Source organism: Bufo gargarizans, chromosome 3, assembly GCF_014858855.1.
Source record: "Bufo gargarizans isolate SCDJY-AF-19 chromosome 3, ASM1485885v1, whole genome shotgun sequence".
Classification (NCBI taxonomy): Eukaryota; Metazoa; Chordata; class Amphibia; order Anura; family Bufonidae; genus Bufo; species Bufo gargarizans.
Genome location: NC_058082.1, coordinates 547763670 through 547786911, shown reverse-complemented (window position 1 = coordinate 547786911; position 23242 = coordinate 547763670). Strand labels below are relative to the sequence as shown.

The window sequence follows — 23242 nt, the reverse complement described above, 5'->3', positions numbered from 1 at the left end:
CTGTGTGTTGCTTGTATGTCCACACCTCCTGTTCAGGAGTGGATCATGTGACCTTTACCTCCCCCTATTAAGTTTGACTTCACCCATCACTCCTTGCTCTGGATAGCTTCATTTGGTGTTGGAAGAGCTGGAGTGTGGTTCTAGTTGAAGTCCTGATCATCCATCATCCATCATCCATCATCCTTAGAAGTTAAGTATTCCGCTTGTTGTGTTTTGTATTCCTCCCCCCTTCTGTTGTTTACTAGGCCTCAGTGAGACGCTGGTTCCTTCACCAGGGAAGGAGCGGGTTGTCTCTGCCCTGTCATTAAGTCTAGGGCATCTGAGGGCCACCAGGGTTTTCTAGGTTCCTGTGTATGGGCATCTCTACCATCGAGAGGTGCCCATACGGATAGGAGTTAGGGCCAGGAGCAGAGTTTCATAGGTGGTGAGCCTTTTCCTTCCCTAGCGATGAAACCTAGTGTCTTTTCCCTTCCGTCTTGTTGTCTTTTGGTGTTCTCCCCTACTACATCTGTGACAGCTGCTCCTACTCCCTCTTCTGCTGCGGTCTCGGCCTCTTCCTCCCCCTCTGGAGTAATAGTAGCACCTGCCACCCCACAAACAGAGGATGTGGCAGCAACGCCACCACCTCAGCCACCGTCACCAAGCATCCCCACACTGTCCCATGGAAGTGTTCAGCTGTCCATCCTCCAAACACTGTAGAGAAAGAGGAAGTACGTCCCTACCCACCCGCGATCCGTGGCCCCGAATGCCAGCATTTCAAAATTCCTGGCCTTTGAAATGCTGTAATTTTGTCTGGTGGAGACAGAGACTTTGAAAAACCTGATGGCAGTGGCTGTCCCACAGTACGTCGTGCCCAGCCGCCACTACTTTTCCAGGCGAGCCATCTCTTCCCTGCACAACCAAGTGGTGAACAAAATCAGGTGTGCACTGTGCAACGCCATCTGTGGCAAGGTCCACATACCCACCGATACATGGACCAGTAAGCACAGGCAGGGACGTTATATCTCACTAACTGCACACTGGGTAAAAGCAGTGGCGGATGGGCCTGAGGCGGATAAAAGTTTGACGCATGTCCTTCTGCCACCGAGGATTGCAGGACATTGCCTCCTGCTCCTACTCTGCTTATTCCTCTACCACCTCGTCATCCAGTCAGCGTGACACCTTCACCACCAACTTCAGCAAAGCCAGAGGGAAACGATAGCAGGCTGTTTTGAAACTCATCTGTTTAGGGGAAAAACCCCACACCACACAGGAGCTTTGGACGGGCATGGAACAACAGACAGATAAATGGTTGGTGCCACTGAGCCTCAAGCCCGGCCTGGTGGTGTGTGATAACGGGCAAAATCTCATAGCAGCTCCGGGCCTAGCCGGTTTGACACACATCCCTTGCCTGGCGCATTTGTTGAATTTGGTGGTGCAGAGGTTCCTGGAAAATGACCCCGATATGTAAGAGCTGCTTCAGAAAGTGCGGGCCATCTGTGCGTGCTTTCAGTGTTCTTAACCTGCTGCTGCTCACCTGTCTGCGCTGCAGCGTAACTTCGGCATTCCCGTTCACCACCTCATATGTGACGTGCCCACAAGTGGAACTCCACCTTGCACATGCTGGAGAGTAGAGATGTCACGAACATAAAATTTTCCGTTCGCGATCAGCGAACGCGAATTTTCTCAAAGGTTCGCGAATGGGCGAACCGCCATTGACTTCAATGGGCAGGCGAATTTTAAAACCCACAGGGTCTCTTTCTGGCCATAATAGTGATGGAAAAGTTGTTTCAAGGGAACTAACACCTGGACTGTGGCATGCCGGAGGGGGATCCATGGCAAAAGGTCCCATGGAAAATTACATAGTTGACGCAGAGTTGGATTTTAATCCATAAAGGGCATAAATCACCTAACAATCAATTTTTTTTTAACAACGTGGTTTAAAACATCCAGTGTGTGTATACGATCAGGTATGATGTTGTATCGATCAGGTAGTGTAAGGGTTATGCCCGCTTCACAGACATTGACAGACCAAACTCCCCTTTTAATGCACCGCAAACCACCGCAAACAGTCCATTTGCCCAACCGCAAACTTCCCATTTGCACAAGGTTGGATACCAAGCTAGCCATGTCCCGTTGATGTCATTGAAGGTTTCTTCCTCCACCCAGCCACGTACAACACCAAGGGTCCCGGAAAGGTGAATTGAATAGATTTTTCGATGGGAAGATGGTTAAAAAAATGCTGGTTCCCTCCCCTTTGTTTGAATTAACGGTCACTGCGTCTGTGCAGTGCAATTTACTGTCCCACCCGATATGAGTGCTATTTTCTATAGTTCTCTCTTCTAATCAGTTTAATCCCTGTTACGTCCCCAATCTGGGGTCCATTTATTAAATAGATTTTTCGAACGGGGAGATGGTTAAAAAATTGCTGGCTCCCTCCCCTTTGTTTGAATCCACGCCACGGTCACTGCGTCTGCGCCGTGCAATTTACTGTCCCACCCGATATGAGTGCTATTTTCTTTAGTACTATTCTCATCAGTTTAATCCCTGTTACGTCCCATATCAGGGTGGGATTGCCTTTTGTGAAAAAAAATTTAAGCCGGGTATCTTCGACTGCCTTCACAGTGACAGACCAAACTCTGATACACCAAACTGAATTGATTTTAGGAACCGGGAGATGGAAATAGCAGCTTGGTCGGTCCTCTTACTCCCAAGTTGGGGCACTGCTCGTGCACCGAGCAATGTGCTGTGACACCCTATATGAGTGGTGTCTTAACTAGTACTATTCCTATCAGTTTAATCCCTGTTACGTCCCCTATCCGGGGACCTGTGTCGAATTGATTAACCATTGTCGAATTAACTAACCATTACGACATCCTGGAATAATTTAGTTCTGAGCTTTGTACTTGATTTGTATTGGAATTGTTGGGGATTTTTTAAATTGTCTGCATTATTTCTAAAAAACTATTAAGAGACTTTATTATGATTTTTTTATTTTATGTATTAAAAACCCACCCATACAAGTTAAAAAAAGATAAATAATTTTTATTTTTGTTTTTTTCTATGAAGCAACGGCCTTATCATCTGGGGTGTGGCAACATTGCTAACACACTCATAGAGGTGATGATCGCTTCATTGTGATACGCAAGCCCCTTCACCGCAACAAGATAACGATCACAAAAGGGGAATTGACACTTATATGTGCCTTTTTTTTGTTTTGTTTTTGCAGCCACAGTGCAGCACCATGGGCCAGAAAAATTAGGCATGTACACATGCCTGAAAAACAATGTTATTGTTGCAGCCGCTGTTGTAGCAGCGACCAGAAAAATTTATGTTTTCAATGCAGAAAGGTGACTAAAACATTGCGGCTTGAACCCTAGTTGGTGGCGGAGAATTCACGAAAGTCATCCAGTATGCAGACATTAAATACAGCAGTGTGGGGACCATTTTGAGGCCAAGGCATGTCATCAGGCCTTTTGTTAGTTAAACGTATCCCCTACTGTCAGTCCCTTCGGGATCCATGCCTCATTCATCTTAATGAAGGTGAGGTAATCAACACTTTTTTGACCGAGGCGACTTCTTTTGTCAGTGACAATGCCTCCTGCTGCACTAAATGTCCTTTCTGACAGGACACTTGAACCGGGGCAGGCCAGAAGTTCTATCGCAAACTGGGATAGCTCAGGCCACAGGTCAAGCCTGCACACCCTGTAGTCAGGGGGTTCATCACTCCTCAGAGTGTCGATATCTGCAGTTAAGGCGAGGTAGTCTGCCACCTGTCGGTCGAGTCGCTCTCTAAGGCTGGATCCCGAAGTGCTGTGGCGATGTGTAGGACTGAAAAAGCTCTGCATGTCCTCCATCAACAACACATCTGTAAAGCGTCCTGTCCTTGCCGCCGTGGTCGTGGTAGGAGGAGGATTACTTTGACCTCTTCCCCAGTTAGATTCCCGTTGTCCTGTTACATCCCCCTTATAAGCTGTGTAAAGCATATTTTTTAGTTTGGTTTCAAACTGCTGCATCCTTTCTGACTTCCGGTAATTTGGTAACCTTTCCGCCACTTTCTGCTTATACCAGGGGTCTAGTAGCGTGGCCACCTAGTACAGGTCATTCTCCTTCATCCTTTTTATACGAGGGTCCCTCAACAGACATGACAGCATGAAAGACCCCATTTGCACAAGGTTGGATGACGAGCTACTCATTTCCCGTTCCTCCTCCTCACTGATGTCATTGACGGTCTGTTCTTCCCCTCAGCCACGTACAAGACCACGGGTCCCAGATAGGTGACAACAACGAGCACCCTGGGATGCCTGCTGTGGTTGGTCTTCCTCCTCCTCAAAGCCACATTCCTCCTCTGACTCCTCATACTCCTCTTGCAGCGTTGCCGCAGGTCCAGCAAGCGATGATGACAAGACTGTTTCTGGTGGTGATGGTGACCACAACTCTTCCTCTTCACGCTCATCTACTGCCTGATCCAGCACTCTTCCCAGGGCACGCTCCAGGAAGAAAACAAATGGGATGAAGTCGCTGATGGTGCCTTCAGTGCGACTGACTAGGTTTGTCACCTCCTTAAAAGGACGCATGAGCCTACAGGCATTGCGCATGAGCGTCCAGTAACGTGGCAAAAAAATTCCCAGCTCCGCAGAGGCTGTCCTAGCACCCCGGTCATACAAATACTCGTTGAGTGCTGGTCCGGTGTGGCTCTCTGCTTTCAGGCAAGTCAACCCCAAGACTGCGTGACACTGTCGTATCCGGGATGTGGAATAGCCCCTGGGGAGCTGGGGGGGTTCAGTTGATGTGCAGCCAGACGCCGCAGCAGAAGAGGACTCAGCCGAGGAGGCTATGGAAGAGGATGGAGTAGGAGGAGTAGAGGAGGTGGCAGTAGGCCTGCCTGCAAGTCGTGGCGGTGTCACCAACTCCGCTGCAGAGCCACGCATTCCATGCTTGGCAGCCGTCAGCAGGTTGACCCAATGCGCAGTGTAGGTGATATACCTGCCCTGACTGTGCTTTGCAGACCAGGTATCAGTGGTCAGATGGACCCTTGCCCCAACACTGTATGTCAGAGATGCCATGACTACCTTTTCAATCACCGAGTAGAGGTTTGGGATTGCCTTATTAGAAAAAAAATTTGTCCGGGTATCTTCCACTGAGGTGTCCCAATAGCAACAAATTTTTTGAAGGCCTCAGACTCCACCAGCTGGTATGGTAAAAGCTGGCGGGCTAAGAGTTCCGTCAAGCCAGCTGTCAGACGCCGGGCAAGGGGGTGACTCTGTGACATTGGCTTCTTACGCTCAAACATTTCCTTTACAGACACCTGACTGTGGGCAGATGAGATGGATCTGCTCAAGGTGAGAGGCTGAGTGGCGGGTGGTTGAGAGGGGGCAAGGAGGACAGCAGTGGTTGACGTGGCTGAAGATGCTGGACCAGGAGGAGGATGGTGGCTTTGAGCTTGTGTGCTGCTTCTACTCGTCATCATGTGTTGATCCCATAGGCGTTTGTGATGTGTGATCATGTGCCTTCGCAAAGCAGTTGTACCTAGGTGGGTGTTGGATTTCCCACGACTCAGTTTCTTTTGGCACAGGTTGCAAATGGCATCGCTGTTGTCAGAGGCAGACACACAAACAAAATGCCACACTGCTGAGCTTTGCAATGACGGCATTCTGGTGGTGGCAACAGCATGCGTTGATTGGTGTGCTGTCTGGCTGACCCCGGGTGCCGATTCATGCTGTCTGACTGTGCCACTAGCTCCTTGCGATGACCTCCCCCTGCTTCCAACTCGTCTCCTCCTTCTCTCTGTCTCCCCTTCTGAACTTTCCCCCTCTTCTTCTTCTCTTCGAGCAGGCACCCACGTGGCATCCACGGACACATCGTCATCATCAACCACTTCACTTGTATCTGACACCTCAGCAAAGGAAGCAGCAGCAGGTACAACATCATCATCATCATCACACTGTACGTCCATGTGTGTAATGCTGCCTGACTGAGACATATCCCTTTTTTTTTGTTTTTAAGTTTTAAAGAAGCCTTATGTAAACTGTCTAAATTACTGTGCAATAACTATTTGTATAAAGGATATATTTTCTTTGGATGGTTTCAATTGAGGAGTGCCTGTCTTAGCTATATAAAATCCCATTGTTTGTTGTGTTTAATCCCTTACCAATATCTGTTGTACTTGTAAGGCGAATTTTGGGTCTTTAAAGGTAGCACCCACGTAGGTACTTAGCAGGCACCTTAGCCGCAACGTGACACTCAGTGACAATTGGTGATAATATCGACCACACACTTTTGACCCAACGATGGTCACTTGTGACGATGACATCTAATTGGTCATTTAGTGGGAGCGCTTAGTTTACAGTAACCGAACAGGTCCCTCATGACGAGATCACAGGATCCTTTTAGTTGCTATGGCAGCCTTGGTCCTTTTGAAGGCTCCGTGGCCTGTCAGTGGACAGTTCCTATAAAGCACTGCTTTCTTTGAGGTCTTGATAGAAGTGTACTGAATCTTCCATAAAATGCAATGTCAAATCATGGCAGTCTTTGGGAGAAGAGATCACATGTTTGCATGTTCAAGTCCCCTAGGGGGAGTAAATCAAGTGTTAATGGGTTTTTCTCACTTCAGCAAATGGCATTTATCAAGTTAATACAAGGGACTTAGTAATGAATTGTGATTATCCATAGTGTTTTCTTTCTGGCTTTATTTGCACCTTTAAATATATATATTTTTTAAATATGAAAATCACAAACATGGTAAAATTCTAATTACAGTGTCCCGGCCTTTGGTTTGCGCTGTGACACTTGTTGCCACACTTGTGGTTGCCCGCGGCAACATGTTGCTGTGAGACCATGCGGTGGCAGTGTCTCAGCCTTCTGGGTGATTGCCGTTATATGGATTCAACTCATGCTGTTGCCGGTGGTAACGTGTGGCTTGATATGCTTGTGTTTGCACTTCCTCTTTAAGTGGCTTTCTTTCTCTGTCTGGTGTTGGAAGGGTTAACTCCTTTCCTAGTGTTTTGTGAACACTGGGTTTATGTGTGTGTGGGTGTGGCTGCTTGGGCTATTTAGCCTCTGCTGGATTCCTAAAGCCCGGTGTTCCTCTAGCCTTGGTGTATGCTGGTGGTTCACTGTTCCTGGCTTTTACCATCTGTCCAGTAAGGGCCACCCTTGTGGTCATTGATGATATTATGGTGTCTCTTCACCTTCTTATCTTTTGGTTTGCGTGGGCTATGTTCAGGGTGTTGTATTTCTTGTGTTGTGTTACATGGCTGGTGATGTTTGGTGTCCAGCATGACATTCCCCTGTCTCACGTTTATTGCAGCTATGGATGTCCTGGGTTCCTGTGTGGTTGTTGTTTGTGCTGTGTCCTTTAGTGTTGGTGTGAACGGCAGCACTTGTGCATGGGTTCCAGTCAGTGTGGCTGTAGCAGGTAAGTGTGTTATGGGTTTCGCTTACCTGCCAACTCCATTTGCTGTATGTGTTCCACTCTCCTTGCAGCCTGGCCTCAGATAGAGACTCCTGTTCCTCCATGACTGGGATGAACAGGTCGTCTCTTCCTGGCTACTTGGTGAGGGATTACCAGGACGACTCAGGGTCTCTATAAATCCAGAGTATGAGCCGTCCTACCATCGGGGTCCGGTCATATGGTGAGGAGTCAGGGAGAGGATTAGGGACACTGTAGGAGGTGACCTGCTACCTTATTACTCCTTTTGGCCAGGCTGATCCCATTTTACGCTTTGACACCGCATGGTGGGGGGGGTTTCCCCAACTCCACAACGTGACACACGCTCCCTTATCACATTTTACAAATAAAAATAAACAATTAAAAAATAAATGCTTGCAAAATGCCTGCATTTTTAAAATACTAAATAATTTATCCTGTATGATAACTGTCATAATAGAAAAAAATTGCCAATTTACCTATTTTTGGACTATCATACATGTAGGACCCCTGCCGATCTGATATTAATGAACTATCCTGAGGATAGCTTATCAATATCAAATGCCAGGAGAACCCCTTTAATTTATTTAAAAAATACAACCCAAAACTGACCTCTATAGCACCCTACATGTATCAAAGACACAATCAGTCCCCATGTGCTCCCAAGTCCATGATGTAACGGTGTGGTGTGAATTCACAAGATGTAGATAATGCAAATATCCAGCAAAAAATGGCATATGGACCCCAAATCCCATTAATGTTTAAAAATTGGTACATACACCCCAATAATTTAGTATAGATATTTTTAATTCATCACTGGTTCTGAGAATGTCTTGTGGTCATCAGATTAATACTGTTGACTTTTAGAATGAGATCTAAAAAATATATTTCTATATTTTCTGCAGCTCCTATAAATCCAAGATTCAGTGTATTATCGTTTTTAATGTCACAATGCTGTTCACTGTGACACTTGGCGCCATGCAGGCTGCAGGCGTTCTTGCGTACTGGCTGAGGGCTGTTACCGTGTATGCTTATGTTTTAATAATTGATACAGTGTGGGACATATTCTTGTAGCATATCAGATAAATTACTGAGATATTGTGCCGCAAATAAAGCTTTATTGTGTGGAATACAGGAATATGATCCTATTATATCATAGGAAAACATTTCACGGTTTTCAAACTTACATCCTCTATTTGCTCACAACGGGCCTCCAGCCTTCATCTTGCTTGAAGATCTCAGCCGAAATCCCATGCAGCTGGCGTGATGACGTAATCTCGCGCCACACAGGATTTCGGCCGAGATGTTCAATCAAGATGGCGGCTGGCCCGTCGGGAGCAAATAGAGGCGGTAAGTTTGATAAAAAAAAAAAAAAAATGATTGTTAATTTTACACTCAGATGCCGCGATCATGTATGAATGCGGCATCTGAGAGGTACAATAACGGGGGTGGCGCTATCGCAGCTGCCCGTCATTGCACCCACTACTTACAAAAAAAATGCACTTTGTGACAAAGTAATTAGTCACAAAGCTAATTTTTTTGTGAAATTCAGCGAATCAGCCGAATCAAAACTTTTAAGAAATTCGCTCATCTCTAATTATATCAGGATGACATCTTATTGAAAATAGTATATATAATATATATATATATATATATATATATATACAAATATTCCCTAAAAATATTTTGTCTCTATGGAACTGAGACAGTACAAAAACCAATGAGAGAAGATTATACTAAAATGTATTTAATCTGGAAGCATATTATATTCTTTGCTTGGATACAAAGTTCTTTACTGATTTCAATTACAAAACAGATTTATTGTAAATTCATTATATTTAGGATCTTACTTATAAGTAATAGATTTTTATGATTTATGACCAAAATCATGTTATGGTATCACTCACTCTGAATTCCACCAAGCTTTTGAATATGTCTCGGCTGCAAGATGGTGATGTAGGCAGTAAGGCTGGTATGTGGATAGGTCTTAGGCCTCATGCACACGACAGTATTTTTTCACGGTCCGTAAAACGGGGTTCCGTTGTTCCGTGATCCACGTCCGTTTTTTCTTCCGTGTATCTTCGTTTTGGTGTCCCCTTGGCCATACGGAGCCAAACGGATCCGTCCTGACTTACAATGCAAGTCAATGGGGACGAATCCGTTTGACATTGACACAATATGGTGCAATTGCAAACGGATCCGTCCCCCGTTGACTTTTAATGTAAAGTCAGGAGTCCCTATCGGAGTTTTCTTCAATCCGATGGTATATTTTAACTTGAAGCGTCCCCATGACCATGGGAACGCCTCTATGTTAGAATATACCATCGGATTTGAGTTACATCGTGAAAACTCAGATCCGACAGTATATTCTATCACAGAGGCGTTCCCATGGTGATGGGGATGCTTCAAGTTAGAATATACTAAGATCTGTGTACATGACTGCCCCCTGCTGCCTGGCAGCACCCGATCTCTTACAGGGGCCTGTGATCCGCACAATTCCTCAGGTGCCGCACCTGAGGGGTTAATTGTGCATATCATAGCCCCCTGTAAGAGATCAGGTGCTGCCAGGCAGCAGGGGGCAGACCCCCCTCCCTCCCCAGTTTTAAATTCATTGGTGGCCAGTGCGGCCCCCCCTCCCTCCCTCTCCTGTATTAAATTCATTGGTGGCCAGTGCAGCCTCCCCTTCTCCCCCCCCCCGATCATTGGTGGCAGCGGAGAGTTCCGATCGGAGTCCCAGTTTAATCGCTGAGGCTCAGATCGGTTACCATGGCAACCAGGATGCTACTGCAGTCCTGGCTGCCATGGTTACTTAGCAATTTTAGAAGCATTATACTTACCTGCGCTGTCTGTGGCTGGCCGGTCGCTCCTCTTACTGGTAAGTAATTATGGCAAGAGAGAAAAAAAGGGAGAGGCGCTCATAGGGTAGTAAGCGATGATACGCGGATAAAAGTGATGGATTGAGTGTGCTCACCTTAGGGTGTTGTGCAGGTGTAAGCGCACAACAGGTTTAGACACACAATAGGTCGGGAGGGTGAGGTAGGTCCGTGCTGCCGGTACCCGTTCAATCCCTTTGGATGGAGTTGCCAGAAACTCCTTGGGATTGTTGAGGGTGAGAAGGTGATGTGTTTCTGAAAACACACGATAGGGTACCTCTTTTGGCGCACAGGGACGACCACAGTTTCAAGTTTTTTTGGGTATAAATAATATTTATTGTTCAGTTGACAACGCGTTTCAGAGTTTATAACTCCTTTATCAAGTCTAAAGTGAAACAACAAAAGGAAAAGGAAAAGGAAAAAAGGGGGGAAGAGTTGTCGGAGTCAATAAAACAACAGAAACTCCACAAAGAGGACCCCCACACGGTTGGGGGGAGGAAATATATATCTATGGGAAAAATACATATATATATATATATATATATATATATATATGTGTGTGTGCGCATAAAATTCGGTTGCAGTAAATGAATCAATTGGTTAGACTTACAGCATAAAAATATAAAAAAAAATATATATAAAAATTATATATATGGAATATATATACATGTGTATAAAAAATTAATGAATCGCACGTTGAAATGTTAAAATTCTGGATAGTTGGTGGAACTAGTGCTAGCCCAAACGTGAACGCAAAGACAGTTTCTGACCATTTGTATTGGCAAGGGTTTTAGTGTGCTCCAAAATGTCTGAATTAGACACTGTTTCAGTGAGGTATATATATATATATATATATATACGAGAATGGTGTGAGGGATGTATAATGTTAGACCGTAGTGTACAATATGCATTGGTATTATACTGATGTAGTGCGTGGTGCTTTGGTGGTGTGATATGGCGACATAAAACGGAGTGTGGTGGGTGGATGTCGGTATTATTGGAATAGTGATGTTGGGTGGTCTAGTCTCCGCTTATGATTGATCCTATTATTTTTATTTGGGGAACAGGAGGGAAGTAGGGTTTACCTTAGAGGCGCCAACAGCAAGGGGCAACAGGCAGAAGATGGCCGGATGGCTATAGAAGGAAGAAGGATGATTAAATAAATAAAATGATGATAACACAATTGAATAAAATGATTGAATGAAAAGGCCCAATGTCTGGATGTATAAGGGTAAGCTGCAGAGGGAAGCTACAATGTGGCTCAAAAGAGTTTATTATATGATGGAGTCAATAATGGAGTATATGAGTGAAGAGGCCCAAAGTGGATATTTAGGTGTCAATGATGAGGGGAGTTTAAGAGAACCTGTAGTGGAAAGGAGACATAGAAGTTCCATAGGGCTGTTGTATGGCTTACCTGGGGACTCCTGCTGTGTTAGCTGATGCTGCATCTGGCATCGCTTCACCATGTGTCTGGGAGCGCGCGCTTTTGAAGTTTGGGGGGGCGGGGACTGAGTCAGTGACATCACTTTAGGGTGTTGTGCAGGTGTTAGCAGGTGACTGAGTCATTGACGTCACTGGGGGGAAGCCTCTGTAGGCGGCGCTGTTCGGCTGGTGCGCTGGAGGCCGGGGGGAATCCTCCTGCTGCAGTGATATTATGCCGAGATCGGCGCTCAGTCTGGTGCTCCGGGGGTGGCACTGAGTTGGATGCGGCAGGCCAAACGTGGGGTGGATGAAACTGATATATTGATAGCTTAGTGTAGGTGTGTGTGTGTTTGTTTAGATGGCTGGTGCAGCGTAGCTGGTTGTGAGGGAAAAGCGAGGGGGCTGGGGGAATATGGTGAGACTGAATGACAGATGGAGGAGGATCCTGGGATGGGTAAATGGGTGAGTGGACAGATGAATGTATGGAAAAATATAAAAAAACATATATAAGAATATAAGAAAGAGAAAAAAATAAGAAAAAAAAAATATATATATATAAAAAATTCATCCCACACACAAAAGGGATAGATGCTATACGACACTTCTTACAACAAGATGTGAACCTCCCGGTTTCACAAGGACAACTTATTCTGGACGGCATTGATTTTATTCTGAACCATAACATCTTCACTTTCGATAACAAAATCTACAAGCAAACAAGGGGGACCGCAATGGGGACGCGATTCGCGCCTAGTTTTGCGAACTTATATATGGGGATCTTCGAGGAGCAACTCATTTACAATGAACACCAATGGAAAAACAAAATAGTTTTCTACAAACGCTACATTGATGATCTACTACTAATCTGGGATGGCAGCCTGGATGAGGTCATCGACTTCACCGCCCATCTGAATAACAACAACTTCAACCTTTCCTTTACAGCCAACTACTCCATGAGATCTATCGAATACCTGGACTTAGTCCTCTCCACCACAAATAACATCATTGAAACTAAGACCTTTTTTAAAAAAGTAGACGGTAACAGCTATTTAGACTACCGGAGCGCCCACCACAAAAAGTGGAAAAACAACATCCCCTTCAGCCAGTTTAAGCGCATTCGCCGGAACTGCACAAAGGACAAAGATTTCAAAAGGCAAAGCAAGGTTATCGAAAAAAGATTTTATAATAAAGGGTACCCAGGTGCTGTCGTTAAGGCAGCTCTACGGCAGGCACAAGAACACACCCAGGAAGACTGCCTACCATCAGGAAACAAACAACTGGCAATGAAGAAAACAGACCCAGACATCACCAAGAAGTATAAAACCTCCTTCATAACCACATTCAACACCAACCATAACATTGTGAGAAACATTTTTAAAAAACATTGGCAGATATTACAAGCGGATCCTTTCCTAACAAAACACATACAACCGGAGCCACACATAACCTTCAGAAGAGCGCAAACAATTAAGAACCTTATTGCCCCCAGCCGTTTGCGCCCTCCAAAGAAAGACCCCCCTCCGATTTTGAGTCTATTTCCCAAGGTGGTTGGCAGTTACAAATGCGGACATGGCAGATGCAAGTGCTGCCTCAACATTTCAACCCGAATCACGAAGTTCTCCAGTAACGTAACAAGAGAAAACTTCGAAATAAAACATTTTTTGAATTGCTCATCAACTTTCGTCATTTATCTACTGGAGTGCACATGCGGACTGCAATATATTGGCCGCACCACCCTCACCCTAAGGCCTCTTTCACACGACAGTATGTCCATTTCAGTGTTTTGCGGTCCGTTTTTCACGGATCCGTTGTTCCGTTTTTTGCTTCTGTTGTGGTTCCGTTTCCGTTCCGTTGTTCCGTTCCGTTTTTCCGTATGGCAAATACAGTATACAGTAATTTCATATTAAAAATTGGGCTGGGCATAACATTTTCAATAGATGGTTCCGCAAAAAACGGAACGGATACGGAAGACATACGGATGCATTTCCGTATGCATTCCGTTTTTTTGCGGACCCATAGACTTTAATGGAGCCACGGAACGTGATTTGCGGCCAAATATAGGACATGTTCTATCTTTAAACGGAACGGAAAAACGGAAATACGGAAACGGAATGCACACGGAGTACATTCCGTTTTTTTTGCGGAACCATTGAAATGAATGGTTCCGTATACGGACCGCAAAAAACGGCCCGCAAAACGGAAAAAAAAAACGGTCGTGTGAAAGAGGCCTAAGAGAGAGGATGAACAAACACCGCTGGAACATCACAAACGGCTTTCTCAAACATGGAGTCTCCAGGCACACAATAAAGGTCCAGGAGAACTCACCCTGTTACCCATTGAAACAATCCCAGCTACTGATGGGAACCGTTACCAAAAACTGAGGAGAAAAGAAATGTATTGGATTTTTAAACTCCGAACCATATGGTCTAAATGAATCCCTAGAGACCAACTGCTTCTAATCTCCCAATAAACGTAATTACTCCTCATTAGCTCCAATATGCGCCACCCTCACCACCCCCCATTCCCACATTTTCCCCCTCCCCCATACGCACCCACACACCACTTCATATCTATTCCCAGCATAATAAAAGTTCACCTTACTCTTTTATTCACTCACTCTTTCAATCACTCATTCATCCCTTATAGTGTTGAGCGCGAATATTCGAAAAGCGAATTTTTTTCGCGAATATTTCGAATATAGTGCTATATATTCGTAAAAACGAATATTCGTTTTTTTTTTGTTTTTTTTTTTTTCACAAAATTACAGTACACATATAATTGATTGTTTCCCAAAGGTCCAACAGCTCAGATCTTACTCACATTGCCTAGAAAGTGATTGAGGCGCGAATCTTCGTAAGGCGATTTTATTAGCGCACATGCGAATATCGGCACGTCCCAGAACAGAGGCAAAGGGCTTTGCATTCATACATTAGTGAATTGAGTTGCGAATCTTCGTAAGGCGATTTTATTAGCGCACATGCGAATATCTACACTTGTCCCAGAACAGAGGCAAAGGGCTTTGCATTCTTACATTAGTGATTGAATTGAGCTGCGAATCTTCGTGAGGCGATTTTATTAACGCAAATGCGAATATCTACACTTGTCCCCAGAACAGAGAGGCAAAGGCCTGTGCATTCATATAGTATAGCACCATATTCGCGAATACGTAGAACTTCGTAAAATTTGATTTACGAATATTCGTATTTTTTATTTTACTTTCCACCTTACAGATTACATTGATTTGTACTCTGTCAACTACTGTCATCACCCCCCCACTGTTTCTCGATTGATTCCCAAAAGTCCAAAAGCTCAGATCTTACTCACATTGCCTAGAAAGTGATTGAGGCGCGAATATTCGTAAGGCGATTTTATTAGCGCACATGCGAATATCTACACTTGTCCCAGAACAGAGGCAAAGGGCTTTGCATTCTTACATTAGTGATTGAATTGAGTTGCGAATCTTCGTGAGGCGATTTTATTAACGCACATGCGAATATCTACACTTGTCCCCAGAACAGAGAGGCAAAGGCCTGTGCATTCATATAGTATAGCACCATATTCGCGAATACTTCGAACTTCGTAAAATTCGATTTACGAATATTCGTATTTTTTATTTTAGTTTCCACCTTACAGATTACATTGATCTGTACTCTGTCAACTACAGTCATCACCCCCCACTGTGTCTCGATTGATTCACAAAAGTCCAAAAGCTCAGATCTTACTCACATTGCCTAGAAAGTGATTGAGGCGCGAATCTTTGTAAGGCGATTTTATTAGCGCACAGGCGAATATCGGCACTTGTCCCAGAACAGAGGCAAAGGGCTTTGCATTCTTACATTAGTGATTGAATTGAGTTGCGAATCTTCGTAAGGCGATTTCATTAGCGCACATGCGAATTTTGCATCTCATAATATGTATTATGCGATGCGAAAATTCGAATTATCGCATATGCGAAATAATAACGAATTCGAATATTCGCGAATATTTTACGAATATTCTTTCGAATATTCGCGAAATTTCGCAAATTCGAATATGGGACATGCCGCTCAACACTAATCCCTTATATCTACTTTCACATTTATATTTATTTTTATTTATTGTTTATATTTTCTCTTTTTTTTTTTTTGTATTTATATTTATATTCCTTTGTTTTTTACTTTCCTCTTTATATTTATTTTTATATATCTTTTTTCATTTCATTTATATATATATATATATATATATATATATATATATATATATATATTATTTTTTTTCCTTATTTTTTTCTCTTTCTTATATTCTTATATATGTTTTTTATATTTTTCCATACAGTCATCTGTCCACTCACCCATTTACCCATCCCAGGATCCTCCTCCATCTGTCATTCAGTCTCACCATATTCCCCCAGCCCCCTCCCTTTTACCTCACAACCAGCTACGCTGCACCAGCCATCTAAACAAACACACACACCTACACTAAGCTATCAATATATCAGTTTCTTCCACCCCACGTTTGGCCTGCCGCATCCAACTCAGTGCCACCCCCGGAGCACCAGACTGAGCGCCGATCTCGGCATAATATCACTGCAGCAGGAGGATTCCCTCCGGCCTCCAGCGCACCAGCCGAACAGCGCCGCCTACAGAGGCTTCCCCCCAGTGACGTCAATGACTCAGTTACCGCCCCCAGTGACGTCACTGACTCAGTCCCCGCCCCCCAAACTTCAAAAGCGCGCGCTCCCAGACACATGGTGAAGCGACGCCAGATGCAGCATCAGCTAACACAGCAGGAGTCCCCAGGTAAGCCATACAACAGCCCTATGGAACTTCTATGTCTCCTTTCCACTACAGGTTCTCTTAAACTCCCCTCATCATTGACACCTAAATATCCACTTTGGGCCTCTTCACTCATATACTCCATTATTGACTCCATCATATAATAAACTCTTTTGAGCCACATTGTAGCTTCCCTCTGCAGCTTACCCTTATACATCCAGACATTGGGCCTTTTCATTCAATCATTTTATTCAATTGTGTTATCATCATTTTATTTATTTAATCATCCTTCTTCCTCCTATAGCCATCCGGCCATCTTCTGCCTGTTGCCCCTTGCTGTTGGCGCCTCTAAGGTAAACCCTACTTCCCTCCTGTTCCCCAAATAAAAATAATAGGATCAATCATAAGTGGAGACTAGACCACCCAACATCATTATTCCAATAATACCGACATCCACCCACCACACTCCGTTTTATGTCGCCATATCACACCACCAAAGCACCACGCACTACATCAGTATAATACCAATGCATATTGTACACTACGGTCTAACATTATACATCCCTCACACCATTCTCGTACGTATGTATACAATATATATATATATATACCTCACTGAAACAGTGTCTAATTCAGACATTTTGGAGCACACTAAAACCCTTGCCAATACAAATGGTCAGAAACTGTCTTTGCGTTCACGTTTGGGCTAGCACTAGTTCCACCAACTATCCAGAATTTTAACATTTCAACGTGCGATTCATTAATTTTTTATACACATGTATATATATTCCATATATATATAATTTTTATATATATATTTTTTTTATGCTGTAAGTCTAACCAATTGATTCATTTACTGCAACCGAATTTTATGCACACATATATATATATATATATATATATATATATATATATGTATTTTTCCCATAGATATATATTTCCTCCCCCCAACCGTGTGGGGGTCCTCTTTGTGGAGTTTCTGTTGTTTTATTGACTCCGACAACTCTTCCCCCCTTTTTTCCTTTTCCTTTTGTTGTTTCACTTTAGACTTGATAAAGGAGTTATAAACTCCGAAATGCGTTGTCAACTGAACAATAAATATTATTTATACCCCAAAAAACTTGAAACTGTGGTCGTCCCTGTGCGCCAAAAGACTTACTGGTAAGTGAAAGGTCTGTGCGGCGCATTGCTTATAGCACAGACCTGTCACTTACCAGTAGGAGGAGCACCCGGCCGGTCAAAGACAATGCAGGTAAGTATAATGCTTCTAAAATTGCTAAGTAACCATGGCAGCCAGGACTGCAGTAGCGTCCTGATTGCCATGGTTACCGATCGGAGCCACCAATGAATTTAATACTGGGGAGGGAGGGTGGGGGGTGCTGGCACACTGTGTCCAGCAACTGTAAGATTTAAACTGGGGAGGAGAGGGGGTTTCCCTCTGCTGGCCACACTCGTACAGGGGTATGATACGCCATTAACCGGGGGGCACTGAGGGGTTACTGTGCGATACAGCCCTGTAGAGACGAATTCACACAGGGGGCATAGTCACGATATTGAACTTGAAGCAAAACCCCTCAGGTGCTCTGGTTAGAATTTATCACTGAGTTTTCACGATGGCTCATGGATGGAAAAAAAAAATATTATGGCTATGGGAAAGCAGGGAGCAAAAAACAAAAATACAACAATGGAAAAGACCGGACCTTTGAAAAATTGCATTTGAAAAATGATGAGTTTATAATTGTGAATATTACAATTTTATTGTAAACACCTAACATGATTGGTATAAATGAATTAGTTAAGGATTTCCAGCAAAGCTCTGTTAACATGTTACGGAAACAGTCGTACAGGTACGGCCTTAGTCCTGGTACTTAAGGGACACAGGGGTATCTGTACACCCTGTGTATTTCGATCCCACCGTCCGCGTGGTGGGTGGCGATCGGAGAAAGGTGCCTGCTCAAATCATTGAACAGGCAACTTGGTTCAATGTCCAGGGGGGTCCTGTGACCTCCCCGTGTCAGCGATCGCAGCAAACCCAGGTCAATTCAGACCTGCGGTTTGCTGCGTTTCTGGGTTATTCGGGTCTCTGGTGACCCGATAACCCGGAATAGGATGCTGATCGGTGGTGTTATAATACACCACCAATCACCGTCCTGCGATCCTGAGAGGATCGCTTCTCAGGATCGCTTCTGATTGGCCAGGTGGGCGGGTGCAGCTACAATTTTTAATTGACAGAGCTTCTCTCCCCGCTCATACAGGTACGTGGAGCGGGAAAGAGAGTAGCTTGGCTGTACTGTATGTTTTTTTTTTTTGTGCCATCAGGCACAAATCTGTGTACTTTGGAGAGGTAGGGAGGGAGAGTTAGGGAAAAAAATGTTTTTTTTTTATTGTGGTCTAGCACCTTGCCCCCAGGAGGCGCCCGGATCGTCCCTGGCCAACACTTTCCTGGTGTGGTCCCCCATACTGGAAAGAAGTAACGGTCCCCAAAAAAGTGCAGAGTGTGTCACAGGAGGGGGATACGGAAGGACACCACCTACTCAGTGTGACACGTGCCCCGATCATCCGGGCCTCTGCATTGACGGTTGCTTCAGGGAGTACCACACTTCCATGGAGTACTAAATTTATAAACCCCTTCCCCAATTTTTATTCCATTTAGCCACCTGACAATCTAAAAAAAAAACTATAGTTCTCAGATATGAGACACTAAAACAAAAAAAAGTTTATTTCAAAAATATTATTTTGTAAAACTTAAATAAATTAAAAAAGTAGACATATTAGGTATCTCCGCGTCCCTAATAATCTGCTCTATAAAAATGCCCCATGACCTAACCCCTCAGATGAACACGGTCAAAAAAATTAAATCAAAACGGTGCAAAAAAAGAGTTTTTTTGTCACCTTACATCACAAAAAGTGTAATAGGAAGTGATCAAAAAGTCATATGCCCGTCAAAATAGTGCCAATAAAACCGTACTCTCATCCCTCAAAAAATTAGTCCCTACCTAATATAATCGGCTAAAAAATAAATAAAAAAATACTGTTAGACTATGGAGATACTAAAATGTTTTTTTTTTTGTTTATAAAAAGATAATATAGTGTAAAACCTAAATAAATTTAAAAAAGTAGACATATTAGGTATCGCCGTGTCCGTAAGAACCTTCTCTATAAAAATCCCCCATTACCTAACTACTCAGATGAACACGGTCAAACAAATAAAATAAAAACAGTGCCAAAACAGCTATTTTTGGCAAATTTTCCATTTTAATATTTTTTTTCCAGTAACAAAGCATGGGTTAACAGCCAAACAAAACTTAATATTTATTACCCTGATTCTGCATTTTACAGAAACACCCCATATGTGGTTGTAAACTTCTGTATGACCAAACGGCAGGGCGCAGAAGGAAAGGAACGCAGTATGGTTTCTGGAAGGCAGATTTTGATGGCCTTTTTTTTTTTTTCACCATGTCCCATTTGAAGAACCCCTGATGCACCCCTAAAATAGAAACTTCATAAAAGTGACCCCATTTAAGAAACAAAACCCCTCAAGGTATTCAAAACTGATATTACAAACTTTATTAACACTTTAGGTATTCTTTAACAGTTTATGGAAAATGGAGATTTGCAAAAAATGGCCTGGTCCTTAAGGTGAAGATGAGCCCAGTTCTTAAGGGGTTAAAATCCTATCTTGTGCTCTCTATGAACATCACAGCCAAGGGGAGACTCTCTGAGTGTAAAGAGACGGTTCTCTGTCAGTATTCACTCAATGTAAAATTTATTATAAAAGAAGATTTAAATAAAAAATAAGAACCATCATAAGGCACCAAGTACTACAGTAGAGCTCCACACCTGCCACATTTCATACAATCTAAACATTACAAAGTCTTCTGACTTCTCCGCTCTTCAATTTGCCACAAGACCCAATTTTATTCGATTGTTTTCTCATACTATACATACACATGGCTACTTCCTCGTGTGAATTTTTAAATGTTTGAAAAGATTTGATTTATCACTAAAACATTTCTCACATTCTGTACATGAAAACGGCTTCTCTCCTGTGTGAATTCTCTGATGTTGAACAAGATGTGACTTCCGACTAAAACACTTCTCACATTCTGTACATGAAAACGGCTTCTCTTCTGTGTGAATTCTCTGATGTTGAAAAAGAATTGACTTCTGACTAAAACACTTCTCACATTCTGTACATTTAAATGGCTTTTTCCCTGTGTGAATAATCTGATGTTGAACAAGATTTGACTTCTGACTAAAACACTTCTCACATTCTGTACATGAAAACGGATTCTCTCCTGTGTGAATTCTCTGATGTTGAACAAGATGTGACTTCCGACTAAAACACTTCTCACATTCTGTACATGAAAACGGCTTCTCTCCTGTGTGAATTTTCTGATGATGTGCAAGATTTATTTTAAGACTAAAACTCTTCTCACATTCTGAGCATGAATACGGTTTCTCTCCTGTGTGAATTCTCTGATGTTCAACAAGATTTGTTTTTGTAATAAATAATTTCCCACATTCTGGACTTTTAAATGACCTTTCACCTTGTCGAGTTTCCTTAAATTTCTTTTCTAAAGGTTTCCTACATTCATCTCTTGTTGACATTTCACCCAGTCTGTGTTCAGTTCTATTAATGACAAGTCGTACTTGATTATCTTTTACGTCATAAGAGGAAGAGAAAAGATATTTCTAGTAGCTTCTTATCCTATCGTCACCTGGAGAAAGAAGAAAATATTTATAAGTTAAAAGGTCCTTATTTTTCTGGTTACTAATTAATTAATGCTACAAATAGAGTTGAGCAGACACCTGGATGTTCGGGTTCGACGGACCCGAACTTGTCCTGAACTTGACCCCAAACCCGAACCCTATTGAAGTCAATGGGGACCCGAACTTTTGAGCACTAAAATGGCTGTAAAAATGTCATGGAAAGGGCAAGAGGGCTGAAAATGGCATCAAAATGTGGTTAAGAGCATGACTAGTGCTCTGCAAACAAATGTAGATAGGGAAATGACTTTAAATAACATAAAATAAGTAAAAATAGGTAAAAATACAAAATTATAATCTTGATCTAGGAGGACGAGGTCCATATGGAGTAGGAGGTTGAGGAGGCGGCGGATGTGGCGGTGTAGGTGGAAGCGGTGGTGGAGGTAGCCTTCACTGCTTTTTGGTTTTAAATTTTATTTTTAAAATTAGGGTGCACCCTAAAACAATGGGAAATATAACTTGTGATAACCCCCTCCAGTCATGCTAAACACACGTTCAGACAATACACTGGCTGCAGGGCAAGCCAGCACCTCCAAGGGGTAAACGGCAAGCTCAGGCCATGTGCCCAATTTGGAGACCCAGAAGTTGCAGGGGCTGACCCCTGTCAGTCAGTTCGTGTAGGCCCCACCATGTTGCACGTCCCCGTGATGTTCACGATCCAATTTGATATCTGCTCTATCAACTTTCGATGTTCTTTTATGCGCCTACCATGGAGATCAGCGCTTTAATTACTGAATAATTTATTACATTTTATTCCCTGTCACCTATGCATAGCAGGTGTGTATTCACATCTAAAATTGTATAATGTCAACCTAAGAATGTAACAGAAAAATTATTGAAATTTGTTAAGCTGTCGACTTTTTTTTTTAAACCTGTCGACTTTTTTTTAACCGGCCTACTAGGTATAGCAGTTATACTATACACCCAAAAATGTGTTAATTTCACCAGAAAATGTAACTGAGAATTTTTTTAATTTTTTTTATCAGTCTACAAAGTATAGCAGTGGTACTACACACACCAAAATTGGTGAATTTCACCCGAAAATGTAAATGACCATTTATTTTATTTTTTAGCCGGCCTACTTGGTATAGCAATCAACTGGATCGACACCTGAATCCTCCTGAAGAAGCTAACGCCACGACAGTGACAGCCCATTCACACACAGCGAGATATCGGGTAAGAGAGATCTGATCTGCTCGGTGAACATAGGATTTGCACCTTACTGATGTATATAAATGTACACTTGATTTACAGCACCGGCTACATTGTATATGTATTATCTGTACCCGCTATACTTGCATCGCATATTGAAGATAGCAATTATGATAGATACGTTCTTTATTAGATATATGCTATGCAGACTTTGAATATTCTTGCTGTGGACACCACATGTGATCTTCTGTAGCTGCTATGCTATGGAATCTTTGTGAGCTGCCGCTGTGGGCACTTTGTATTGTCTCTACAGATTTGTATCTGTGTTTATGTCTTTAATACATTTTTGATACTTTGGGTATTTTGTGGTACCTGGTCTCTTTGTTGATATACTTGGTATAGCAGTGGTACTATACACCAAAAAATTGCTGAATTTCACCAGAAAATGTAAGTGACAAAGTAGTGAAATTATATAAAATAAAAAAAAATGGCTGGTTAGTGCCAGTATACATGTCAATTCTGCACAAGGTATGGACAAGTCCTGAGGGATCCGTGCCTGGTTCCTTTTAATGACCGCGAGCTTGTCCACATTGGCTGTGGACAGGTGGCTGCGCTTGTCTATGATGACGCCCCCTGCCGTGCTAAACACACGTTCAGATAATACACTGGCTGCAGGGCAGGCCAGCACCTCCAAGGCGTAAAGGGCAAGCTCAGGCCATGTGTCCAATTTGGAGACCAAGGAGTTGAAGGGGGCAGACCTGTCATTTAGTATGTGTAGGCGTGTGCACACATACTGCTCCACCATGTTGGTGAAATGCTGCCTCCTGCTAAGACGTTCCATATCAGCTGGTGGTGCTGGTTGT

The 23242-nt window shown here is 43.2% G+C and overlaps 1 protein-coding gene across 1 annotated transcript; it reads right to left on the bottom strand.

The window, feature by feature from the left end:
• Positions 1 to 20411: 20411 nt before the first annotated feature.
• On the bottom strand, positions 20412 to 21068 carry LOC122931787 (gastrula zinc finger protein XlCGF71.1-like). The gene has a single exon (XM_044285847.1). The coding sequence runs from the start codon at positions 21066 to 21068 to the stop codon at positions 20412 to 20414; it is 657 nt and encodes a 218-aa protein (XP_044141782.1).
• Positions 21069 to 23242: the final 2174 nt, after the last annotated feature.

Bases quoted from the DNA above. Each gene is read 5' to 3' on its own strand.
- LOC122931787 (XM_044285847.1), bottom strand. From the start codon at position 21,068: ATGTCAACAAGAGATGAATGTAGGAAACCTTTAGAAAAGAAATTTAAG.